The following is a 12,478-nucleotide window of genomic DNA, read 5'->3' as shown; positions in this document are numbered from 1 at the left end:
GACTCGAATTTCTCAAAATCCGGCCAAGTTTTCAAACTAGTACGATGGCAATGACTTCCGATACCGACGAGGCCAAACATTCCTCTCATGAAACCACATTAAAAATTAACTAGATCCAGATTTTTGTTTGGATCTGCACCAAATTGTGCACACTCATAAATATCAGTGTTAAGACCCCTGATAGTTTTCATTAAGAGCCAGCAATGAAATGAAAACTGTTGAAAAACGCCCCAATCACACGATGTTAAAGAAGCAGATAAACTAATCGTTGATCTGTCCCCGGATCTGGATCCAAACCAAAAGGTTGATACCACATCCTTCCACCAAGTTTTGTAGTAGTAATCCCTCCAGTAGTTTTCCTGCGAACGATCTAACTAAGAAGCGCTGGTAGACAACATGCGCGTCGTACCAGTCCTGCACTGGACTCATCTGAGCACGGATACCCAACACATCTCTTTAAGACATTTAATAATTCATCGGAAGTGTTTTAGAAACTTGTCAGAATCCTTGAGAACATAATGCTGCTGCTGCTTTTTGTGAAACTTGGGACCTGAATTAATTCATCTCAGCGATTTTAAACAGCTTCCTCAGCTCACAGCAGAGAAAAAGTGGCACGGAGCAGCAGAGTTGTAGAATAGTGATGTGTGGAATAAAAATACCTCAGCACCTGGATAGTGTGTGAGGGAGTTCAGCATCAGGACCAACAGACAAAAGACGTTATAGCAGGTTATTACATTATGGATGTTAAAAAGCAAATTACAAATAATAACAACTGACAAATAAAACATCTCACAAGTTTGAGTTATAAGTGTTTTCTGGAAGTACGGATACGCAAAGTGGACTTCATCCTGTCATAATACAGTGTAATCCTGAATAATGGTGATACTGAATTTCATTATGACAATAGATTGAAACTGTATTTGATGGAGATTGGTCACATCTGGTTAAAAGCAGGATTCTATTTGAAAGTTAAACTTAATCATCTGTTATTTTTACTGTAAAAACTCAATAATGGGAGTAAAGATGGAGAAAAAAATGCACATTTTAGTTTTTTAGGATTCAAATACAAGGTTTAGGACTTGGACCTTAATAACTCTGCCTCTTTTCCTGATGACGGAAGGTGTTTCCTTGATTTAAATACATAACAAATAATTAACGGGTGTGAAAAGATAGTGGCTTGAATGTAGGAGAAGCCTGAGTGAACGAGGTGTGAATATCTTTTTTTAAACAGAGCTGTGAACCTGCCGTCTCCCACACGTGTCCATACACACTTTGTATTTCTACATCTGCTTCGGACAAACTTTGACTTTCTGAGTCTCGGGGGTTTGTGCAGAGCTTTTATTGGGCTCGAGAGGAAAAATAAACAACACCTGCTTTACTTAAACAGTTCAAATTTCATGTGGCTTCACCATGACACACATCATTCCTGATGCTTTGAGAGTAGCATAGAATTTTAGCCGGGAGGCAGGAATTTCTGGCCGCAGAGATTTTCATTACAGGGCTTTTTCATTTTTTTTTTTATTGTTTGAGTGCTCTTTATGTGCATCGCTGCCTCGGGCAGAAATTAAATCACTGGTACAAGGATGAAACATTCAACCCTTGTATTGCTGAAGTGAAGCAAGCAGCTTTAAATGCACCGGTCGGAATAAATAATGGTTTTAATCAGAGGTTTGTGCAACTCGTTCAAAGTTTGAACAGCGGCAAGTGATACAAGATTAAAACAAATGAGAGGCAACAAATACCGTGTGAAACAAAAACTATCAGACAACAGAACAACTGAATAATCTGATGACACCATGTTGATGATAGATACAGCTGCAGACGCTCGCTGCAGACACTCGGTTTTGATTTACTACAACTACTACAACTACTACTTCTACTACTTCTAATTATAATAATGATAATAATAGTGAATACTGTCATAAACTGTCTCCAGCTATAATCAGTGAGGTCTCATTCTGTGTGCTGCCTCCTGTTAGGCGAGTGTTTCCATTAATGTTGCTGAGTGGTCGCTAAGGTGCAGAAACTGCTTAGCAACTGTCTCCGACAGGGCCTCTGTGCTGACTAAAGCTCCTGATGTCACTTCCCTGACGATCAGCATAGCAACCAGCCAGAGCGGGGGGTAATGGCCCTGTCGGCCTGGTGTGCTGCCCATATGCCTGTGTCACGACTCACACTCACAGACGAGCACACGTTTTTAACAACGCAACATGAGCCGCGTGTGCAACATGTGCAAACAAAAACACAAAGCAGCACAGCTAAAAAAAAATAATAATAAAAAAAGAAAACACTCAACCAAATCCTTTCAAGTATACGTCTCTCACACACACACACACACACACACACACACACACACACACACACACACACACACACACACACACACACACACACACACAACAAACACACTCGCCAATCTGTCCGAGTATCTTTGGTCTATTTCTATCTCCCGGCAGGTTATTTTCGGCTGCTCCAGTTGCTAAGTTACCAGACTGAAACCGGGCGGACAGAGGAGGATCCCATCAGCTGCAGACAGCTTGTCCTCTTTCTTTCTTCCCCACGTCCTCCCCTCTACGTCTCTCTCTTTCTCCCTTTATCTATCTCCTGCTCGTTTCATCTCTCTCCCCCCTCTTCTGCTCTCTTTCTCAATTCCACTCTGAATCTATCACCCACCTGATGACTGTTTGATAAAGATGTCAATATAACAAACTCTTTTATCTACATTCTGCCTTCATTAAAAACATCTGTGATTCAGAGGATGTCAATTCTATATTTTGTAATTTGTAAAACAGAGTGAGATTTACAATTTATACCCGTCCTGAGCACCCTGCTTATTTATATAACTCCGTTTTTAAACTATGTTGGGTCACTTAAGTGAACAATATGGCGACGTCTCCACCTTTATGGGTTTTAAGAGATGGAATAAATAACACAGTGCATGTGCTCAGAATACTGAGTTCTGCTTTTAAAGATCCTCCAGCACATTTCTCACTTCTTTAAAGCGAAGGCACGGCTCGTCTTATGGCCTTTGAACGAATAAAACCTTCATCCACTGTTACTCCAGTGCTCCTTGTTCAAAGTAAAGTTATTCTGCGACCAGACACTGACCTCCCAAAACATCTGTCTCATAGGGAAAAGATCTGCTGAGATCAATTAGCTTAAATGATCCCACACTTTCTAAAAGACTCTATCACCTTGCAATCGTTGCAAAGTAGTGGTAGAAATAGGAAAACACACAAAACTATCAAATATAAAAACACAAATATAAATATATATATATATATATATATATGATATAAACACACAAAACCCTCTTTCAGACAGTCTATTATGTCTATTTCTATGCCGTGAGTGACGAGGTATGCGGAGGTGAGAAAGTAGAGCCGAATTTGAAGTAGAGGTTTTCACAGGTCCAAAATTGTGGACTCGGACAAATGAAAAACCTGCCCAACCCCCAACATGCCCATGTTAATTCTCAAAGACACATCCAGACATGAGGATAATTAGACCTGATCCAACATGTGATCATGCCAAGCTATTGTCTGAATCACCCTCTGGGGGCAACGGCCAATATTTTGAGGCTTCTGGAGTCAACAGCCGATATTTAGGCCAAGACTCCGTTCCCAGGACATTGTTACAGTCCGACAAATCAACACAAACGGAAGGTTTTCCCACAGAAAACACAAACACTGATACTTATGGTTGGTGTTTTAGGTCCAAACAACATTTTGGCTATTTAACAGCTACCTGCATATCAATGCAGACAGATAAAAAAGCCAACATTTGATGCATTTCAGTCATTGTGTTCTGCCTCTTTAGCTCTCCACACGGACTGTTTACCTGCGGGCAACCAAAGCCTTCTCAAATCTTTGTCAAACTAGAAACAGACACCAGAAGAACCCCGAAATCTTGTCTGCTTGCCAACAGATTCTGCACATTCACATGCAGAATCTGTTTATAGAAATAAAACAGACCCGAACAGCAAGAGAACACAACAGCAGCAACACGATGAGCCGTCAATGACTTTGATCCTTCAACGAGTAGCAAGACGGAAGCAAGGGAACCTATAATATTTATGTCCTGAGAACAAATGAAAAGTTTTAGAAAGTAAATGAATTCCCTTGCATGCAGCAAAGACTCATTTCTGTAAATACCTGCGCCAACAGTCAAACCCGCTTCAGCTAAAGAAACAGAGAATCAAATATTGATTTCATTTCGCTGATTGAATGGGGCTGAATCTCTAAAGAGCAGTAGTAGTAGTGTGAGCCGACAGAAATGATTGTTTATCTTCATCATTTTAACCAGTAGCTTCTGTCATGTGCAAAAGTTTATAACTGGAATAAATCAAACCTCCCACACCTCAGTCCCCCCCCCACCACCACCACCACCACCACAGTAAACCTCCCAAACACTGTGACTCACTCAGATTTCTCTCTCTCTGGTCTTTTACTTTTGACTCTTTGAGACACACAGAGAGCAAAAGACAGAGTTGAGTCTCAGAGAGTTAAAAAAGACACAGCAAACTCTATACGGGAAACTTTGTCCTTGTTGGCTCGCTGCCACCGTGTGAACGTGGAAGTAAGTGAGTAAGACGGTTCTTTATATAGCTGCACTATAGAATGAACTCCAAACCTCTCGCAGATTTACAACGGCTGCCCTGGGCTCTGGGGGCGCAAATGAAAAGGGCCATTTTTCACTGCGTGTATGTCTGACTGTGTGGTAGCTTGTGTGTGTGTGTGTGTGTGTGTGTGTGTGTGTGTGTGTGGTGTGCACGTGCTTCTAAAAAATAAAAAAACTGTTTGAGACTCCAAACTCCTGCACTCGTCTCATCTGTATGTGGCGGAGTGAGTGTGTGGAATGCAGAAAGGCCTGTAGGTAATGTAAATAAATAACTGTAGGTTTAGTTATTACACACACACACACACACACACACGCTCTGACTTTCTCTGACGCCAGATTTTCTGTGAGCATTGGCTAAAAACAGCTCTGGACTTCATTCTCAGCAGCCAAAGTAGTAGTGGTGGTGGTAATGAAAGCTGTAACAATATCTGAGGCTGCAAAAATATCAGTGGTATAATTTCACCGCGTATGATAATAGAAGCAGCAATAACAACAACAACAACAGTGGTAGTAGTAGTAGAAGTGGAGAGAGTCGTAGGTGGAACCCAAGTTTAAAAGTGCTGCACTGCACATTTTGAAGCACTGGTACGTAACTTCAGTACATACATTTTATTTAAATCTACTTTTTTACTGATATATATACAGAGTATTTTATGCAAGAATTCAAATTATTATTATTATTATTATGTATTGCAAACATCAGTACAGAAGTAATAATACTATTCTCACCACATCAACCACCGTGTCGTTCGCTGGTGTCTGTGGTGTCTCCGTGGCAGCCGGACTGTTGGACGGCATGGCAACGAGCGGCTCGGTGTAGCCTAGTGCAGGAAGTGAAGAAAACAAAATGGAACAAATCAAAACATGAGAAATGCCCTCAGAAGCACCAGGTGCGGCTTCATTCAATCTGTTGGTCGCTCGCTCAGTCCTCCCCCTCTCCCTGGAGATGAAAGACAGAACACAGAGCGTGACGTGAGTGAATATACAGTAGGAGGAAGTTTGAGAAGGAAATCATTTTTGAATATGTGGTTCCATTCTCCTTATCTGTCTTTCTTCCTATCAACCTTTTTCTTACTCTTTTACACACACACACACACACACACACACAGCCCCAGAGTCTATCCTGTAAAACACGTGTGTCTCTGATCTAGAGTTGATGGATGAATAGTTGCTGCACGTACAGAAGCAGAAAGATATTCATCTCCGTATAGTAACCAGTTAAAACAGGAAGTCCCCCCCCACACACACACACACACACACTCGCAGGTGTCCTCAAAGGAATCCGCTGGAATCACGGTAACTTTCAACATGGCTGTCACACAGTGATTGATTGGGGCTCGTCTGTGTCCATTGCATGAGACAAAATGGCTGCGAAGGTAAAAATCATGGCTAAAATATATTACTATTGAATATTATTATATTTTGTAATTAGTCTTTGTCTGGTAGAGATGAAGGCAGCAGCAATGACAACTGAAATGGAGGAGGTATTGTCAGTAATAGTAGAATATGGGAGTAGGCGTATTGTATATAAAGCAGTCTTTTTATAACCGAGGTCCATGATCAGCTGCCGCCACGATCACAGTCCAACGTCGTGATCCACCACCACGATCGTGATTCACCACAATGATCATGATTCACCACAATGATCCACCACCACAATCATGATCCACCTCCACTATCTGGATCCACCAGCACTTTCCACGACCAGCTAAAAACATCTGTAATCAAATTACACCTCATGCACAGATTCAAATCTGTGGTTAAACTGTGAAATCTATCTATCTGTCTTTTTTTGTGATGTCCTACATACGATGAATGGACTTTCCTGAGGTTTCATCCATTTCCCCCCCATTTTTATGAGGTTTTCTTTTTTTCTACCGTGGTGATTTGGGGCTCTTTAAATAAAACTGACTTCCCTTATTTTCCATGGCGATAGCTCAGCTGCACTTAAGCAGACACACTACACAACACGTGTCTCCATTTCACTTATTCCACTCACTTCCTCCTGCATGAGCATCCTCACATAAATCTTTGTATTGTTTGCGTGTCGGTGATTTGTTGACCGGTGTCAGTTGCTGATCTCAATCTGAGGACAAACGTTTGTAACCTGGATCTCGGCAGTGATTTGGACTTGAGCACATTACGACTGCAGCCAATGTGTCTGGCTTTGCTCGGGAGGTATTGTACAGTATGTCACTCCTCACGCTGTGGCCTTACATCACCTACTGTAAAGACAACAGGCTGCCGGCCAGCGTTACCAGCGGAAAGACCGGGGTGGAAACTTTGTAGAAATGGGTGTACAGTATCCACCCCTCCACCCCTGAGGGCTCCTTGCAGGAGCTGCAGGCACCAGGCCAACCTACCAACCAACTCCTCCAAGTCCTGCATATGTAGGTCACACACACATGCACGCACACACACACACCTATAGCAAGTCTACATACACCAATTTAAACTGTTCCAGTCGTCATGCCAGCAGTGGTTTAAATTAGAACATAGTTAAAGGCCCAGAAGCCTGAACTGGTGGGAGGAGAAATGGTTGCGCAGAGAAAAAGCTTGAAAGGTGTGTGAAGGTAGAGAGTCAGACAGAGACAAGACAAGGAAGTAGGGGATTTGTCTTCACAATAAAAGCATACACTAAATAATGTATTTGCTGTTTTAAAAAAAAATTCATTTAAGTAGCTCTTTATCTATTTAAATCACTTTTGGCACGTGGATGGCCTCGGGGTATCAGTAGCGTGTCATCGTCGTTGGTGACAGGGACAAATATTGTTGCCTCACTCTGACTTACTTTGAACCAAACCAAAAGGCAGATAAATGGCAGATAAACCGGTTTTGTACTTGAGCATAAAGAAAATAATTTTCAAAGGCAGGTAAAACTGAGTTATCTTCCTTTTTAGCACTTTTTAAAATATCAATATTCATAAAGATATTGGGTCATTTGAAGATTTTAGACATTTTAGACTGAGGTCACCTGAGGTCATAAACCCAACAACCCTCAACAACCTACAATGCTTTCACTATCCAGTGGAATAGTAGTTTACTAATTCAACTATGGTTTCTGAAAACTTTATGTTGCAAGATACTAAAAACGTCAGAACATTAACAATTACATTTTAACCAACAACAACACGTCAACACTAACTTTCTAACTAAAAACAACACAAAACGTGTTAAGCAGCGGTCACTGTCGCTCAAAGCAACATGAGCTGCATCAGTTAGTCATGTTAAACATACATGAGGCAAACAGCAGGTTATAGACACCAGTGACATCACATTGTGCAGGAAACCTGCACGTCATGTCAGCCGACACAGGTCGTTTCCCACAGATCATTAACATCTTCAGAAAGATGTCCGGATAACGGCCACAGACTTCAGAGCACCTCCCGTCTATTGTTCGAGTTAACAATGAGATGTTCGCAATTGGCCGTTTCAATCATTTCTCCCCATCACTCGTTAGAGGAAGTTATTTTTAGTCTGCGAACACTCGTACAGCTTGTGATGAGACGGTCAGTCTGTATCTCACAATCTGCTCGAGTTTTTTTTTGGTAGTTTTACTCTTGTTGAGGGTTTAAAAACCGAGGACGTTGCACCTCGTTAAACTCCATCAGACAGAGAGTGATGAGTGCATGTGGGCTGTGTGAGTAAAATGTGATGGATCGACTGATCTCATGTTGTTATTAGTGTGAAATCATCTGTTCGGCCTGACGTTGCTCGCTGAGGCTTTTATTTTCAAACAGCAAACCGGAAGTACCGTCCTCCCTCGTGCTGCCTTAACGGAGCTCAGAATAACGATAATACGGGGAGCGACCTCACGCGGCCTTTACCGGACGGCCTCTGAGGAAACGGTGTATAATCCCGTTGTGTCTGTGGGTGTGGGTGTGTTTGTGGGGGGGGTGGGGGGGTGGGACGCCGGTGCGAGACACGTGTCGGTGTGTACCGACGATAAGCTGCAGTGTGTCCGGTAATAAACACACTGACACACGGGGGCGCGTTTCAGACCGAATGCACCCGTTAACCCCGGCAGGCGCGCGCTCCCGCTCGCTCGGTTCCGCGCGCTGATGTGTCTGCATCTGGTGGTCGGAGGTGACTGCGCGCTCCGGTTTAACGTTACCTGCCGGTGAGGGGGGGTGAGGGGTGGGGGGGGGTTAACCGTACCTCGTCCACCGGATACCGTGCAACACACACCCGCTACAAACCGTGCGTGCGGCCCGGTGGGTTTTATTCTGCCTCCGGTAAAACACAAGTCCCCAAGTTCACCGCTCCGTCCTCACGCGCACATCATCTGCCGAGACGGAACCCACGGAGCGCGCGAGCGATGACTTTAGGAGCGAACTTAACGGCGGTAACGGGAGCGTGCACGAGCCCAAATGTGATGTTTATATTTACCGTGTCGTCCGTCGCTCTGCCTCCCGGAGCCTGACGGTGGTTCTCTCTCTCTCTCCTCCCGTTCAATCTCGACCTCTCTCTCTCTCACTCTCTCTCTCTCTCTCCTCGCGCTCTACCAGGTCTTCTCTCTCCGCTGCTGGCTCGCGCTCCCCCGCCTGTCTCTCTCTCTCTCTCTCCCCCCTCTCTCTCTCTCTCTCTCTGTCTCACACTCCCTCTCTCTCTCTCTCTCTCTCTCTAACCGCAGAGGCTCTGCCGCACCACACAGAAAGTTTCCGCCGGGTCCTAAAGTCTACAACCAAAACGTCACTCGCGCGCACACGCACACAAACAGGTGTTAGAGGTTGGACTCAGGTAGGAGACATGAGCTGTGTCCTAATTCAGGGGATGCATCCTTTGCAGGCTGCGTCCTTCGTGGGCCGCGTCCTTCGCGGGCTGCGTCCTTCGCGGGCTGTGTCCTTCGCGGGCTGCGTCCTTCGTGGGCCGCGTCCTTCCGTCCGATTGTGGCACGGCAGCGCGACTGGCTCCTTTAAACGTGTCCTTCCAGCCCCCGAGCAACGGCTGGTCCACCGGGTGGATCCTTCCGGGCCCAACGCATCCCATGATTCATTGCGCATCCGTGACAAACTGTTTTTCAAAGAGATGTTAGCGTCAAAAATCGAGGCGATAACGGAACACGTCAAAAGGTCATCTCATTTTCGCGGCCATTGGAGGATGCGGCTGACGTCGGTTGTGTGGACCGTTTCCTCGGCAGGATGCGGCCGCTGACTTGAGACACAGCCATGGATGTACCCGGACGGCAGAGGTCAAAGGGGCCTTCTTCTTCACCTTTCCATCTTTTGGCAGCCAACGGCACCTTGGCGCCCAGTAGGGTAGAGGAGGAAGAGGAAGCGCTCAACTAATTTTATCGCATTTATCAAATAGGATAATAAGAGATACAGTAGATGGTGGTACTGCACCTTGATGTTGGCTGCCGCCTGCCAATGGACTTAACAAAGAAGAAGAAGAAGAAGAAGAGAACTAACAAACAACGAGACAGATACTGAAAAACCAGTATCAACACAAAATGGTGACAAAGAAAACAAGTAGGGAGAGACACATGACCATAGAGACACAAAACATCCTCTCGTGCTACGTTCACACTGCAATTTGTGGTCACTGAAAAATAACCAAAGTTCCAATCGAAAAACTAGGCCACTACAAAAATCAACCACAAGGAGAAGAAATATGGCCGATGACTAGTAACTGGTCTTTACATGACTTTCCTGTTCCCGGTGTGTTTGATGTCAGCATTTCACGGCCTGGAGGAAACGTAGTCATATCTGTGGTTTCAGGGGTCGAGGTGACATCTAAACTTAAAAAGCACCTTTAAAAAGCTCTGACGCTCCAGTTTCACGAGTGAAGATCTGAGAAAAGTCCAATGAATGAACATGATTTAAAATTCTTTCTCTTTCTCTGATCATTTGTCTTCTTCGTAATCTCGTGTGAGTCCTCAGGTGTGTCCGCTGTGTTAGAGGGATGTGGTTCTGGACCAAATGTGTCTCAGATGTCATTTTTGTCATGTTTTACCTAAGTACTGTGTCTCCGCTGACAGTTTTCTTGCTTGGTGGGTTCGCTTCCTCTAATCTCTCCGCTCAGGTTTTCCAACAGGTGAAGCAGAGGGCTGCAGGAACAAGTCGAGACGTGTGCTCCGGCTGCTGTGGACGTGGTTTTCTATGAAACATAGGAAAAGAAAAGCGGTAAATGCAGTCGACAGAGGGGAGGATGTAGGGGAAAAATAGCAAATTTCAAAGCAGCCGCTGATTAACATCTCAGAATTGATAAGAAGTAACATGAGCTTGTGTTTAAAAAAATGCAGAAGTCCATGTGGAGCTTAATCTGTCCAGCAACATCTATTTAAGCAGTATCGAATAATATTGGGAATGATTTAAGTATAATCTTTCTTCCCTCAGGGTTGAGCACGTTTTATTAACAGATAATTCAAGGTTGTTGCAGTTTTTCTTTCAAACTATTTTTAATATAACGTCACAACATCCTGAATGTGTCAGATCCACTAAATTAGCGATGATTGTGGATTAAAGCAATAATAGCAATTAGGCATCAATTGATAAATTAGTCCACCGAGAAGAAATGAGTCTGCAATGTTTGTTGTGCATCACAATACATTCGATATATCTCAGCAAATCAAAGCGCGATGTTGATTCAGAGTTCATCGCTTGTTTCTCGAAGGTTAAACTCAGTTCGACCTCCGAGAAGAAAAAGATCTTTACTACACAGGGTCATAACTACACTGTGTGTGTGTGTGTGTGTGGAGGGAGCGTATAAGAGGTGGGGGTTATTTATAGCAGTCAGTGAGGTCACCAACACACAGAAAACCTCAATGTGCTTTATTCAGTCTATAGTTTACACCCCCCCCCCCCCCCCCCCCCCTTGTATACACACCCTCACATGCACTGAGTCGTGACCTCTGTAGGAAGCTCATGGGAAAAGTGAGAACTGCTCATCCACACTAACGAGGACACTAAATCAGGAGAAAGTTTAAAAGTCTGAACATTAAGGAGGAAAAACTGGTGTTTTTAAGTGTATGTCCATGTTGGGGGGAGGGGAGAGGAGGGGGGGGTGGTATTTATAGAAACTGGGTTAGGACTGAAAAACACTGGCTCACCGGAAAATGGAAAAAAAAAAAAGCTTCTCTCCGGATTACTGAGATCACGTTTGGATGAAAATATGTGATTTTTTTTTTTTCAGAGTGCTGCCTGTTATTGTACTGCCCTTGGATTAATTACATTCCTAAAATGGTTGAATTTTTTAGGGTAGTAGGTTAGAGGCCTGAAATAGGTGGAATGTTTTGAAGATGAGATTCTTCCACTATAATCCTGAAACTTTGTTCGTGGTGCAAGAAACATTCTGCTGCTTTACTGAAAAACTAGAAAAACCAGTGTGAAAATATTCAAGTCCGGCATTCTTGTACTTAAATGAAAGTAATGCATTAAAACAAAAGGCAGCATATAGATGCTATTAAAGCAAAATTAAAAGTTAAGTAAAGCTATTTATAATGAATTACGATGTTTATCCAAAATAAAATGAAACAAATTCAACTTGTAAGTAGTTTGACTCCAGGACGACAATGGCAGTAAGAAATACTGTACAGTGTGGAAATAACAGAGAGAGCAAATGGCTAACGTAGAAATAACAAACTGTGTTGAAGAGGTTTTTGATTTAATGGAAACTGAGGATTATTAGGGACTTTTAAGTAAACACATTCTGCTTCATCTCACCACTGGTTTAGTCAGTCTCACATTTCTTCCCCCTCCAGTTTGTTTTTGCAGTTTTGTTTCCAGTTGTGTTGGAGTCGCTGTAATATCCTGGGATTTAGAAAGTGCAATACTTCAGCTGAGGGAAGTCGAGGAATTTCTCAACTGGGTCACTTTCCAGGAATAGAGTAGAGAGTGTGGTTTCCAACTTATTAGAT

The 12,478-nt window shown here is 43.4% G+C and overlaps 1 protein-coding gene across 8 annotated transcripts in view; it reads right to left on the bottom strand.

Moving 5' to 3' along the window:
• Positions 1 to 9,164, bottom strand: part of LOC109642379 (DNA (cytosine-5)-methyltransferase 3A-like) — a 39,884-nt gene extending 30,720 nt beyond the window's left edge. For 5 of the 8 annotated variants that reach the window (XM_020107145.2, XM_020107139.2, XM_020107140.2 and 2 more), the window contains exons 1-2: positions 9,010 to 9,164; positions 5,350 to 5,441 (exon numbers count right to left, since the gene is read on the bottom strand). In XM_020107145.2, coding sequence (XP_019962704.1) covers positions 5,350 to 5,418 — 69 coding nt within the window. In that variant the 5' untranslated portion in view covers positions 5,419 to 5,441; positions 9,010 to 9,164. The remainder of the gene's footprint in view (positions 1 to 5,349; positions 5,442 to 9,009) is intronic. The other 3 variants (XM_020107146.2, XM_069514653.1, XM_069514654.1) reach the window with 1 other exon arrangement.
• Between the last annotated feature and the right edge of the window lie 3,314 nt (positions 9,165 to 12,478).

Source organism: Paralichthys olivaceus, chromosome 19 (assembly GCF_024713975.1).
Source record: "Paralichthys olivaceus isolate ysfri-2021 chromosome 19, ASM2471397v2, whole genome shotgun sequence".
Classification (NCBI taxonomy): Eukaryota; Metazoa; Chordata; class Actinopteri; order Pleuronectiformes; family Paralichthyidae; genus Paralichthys; species Paralichthys olivaceus.
This window is presented reverse-complemented; position numbering and strand designations above follow the sequence as displayed.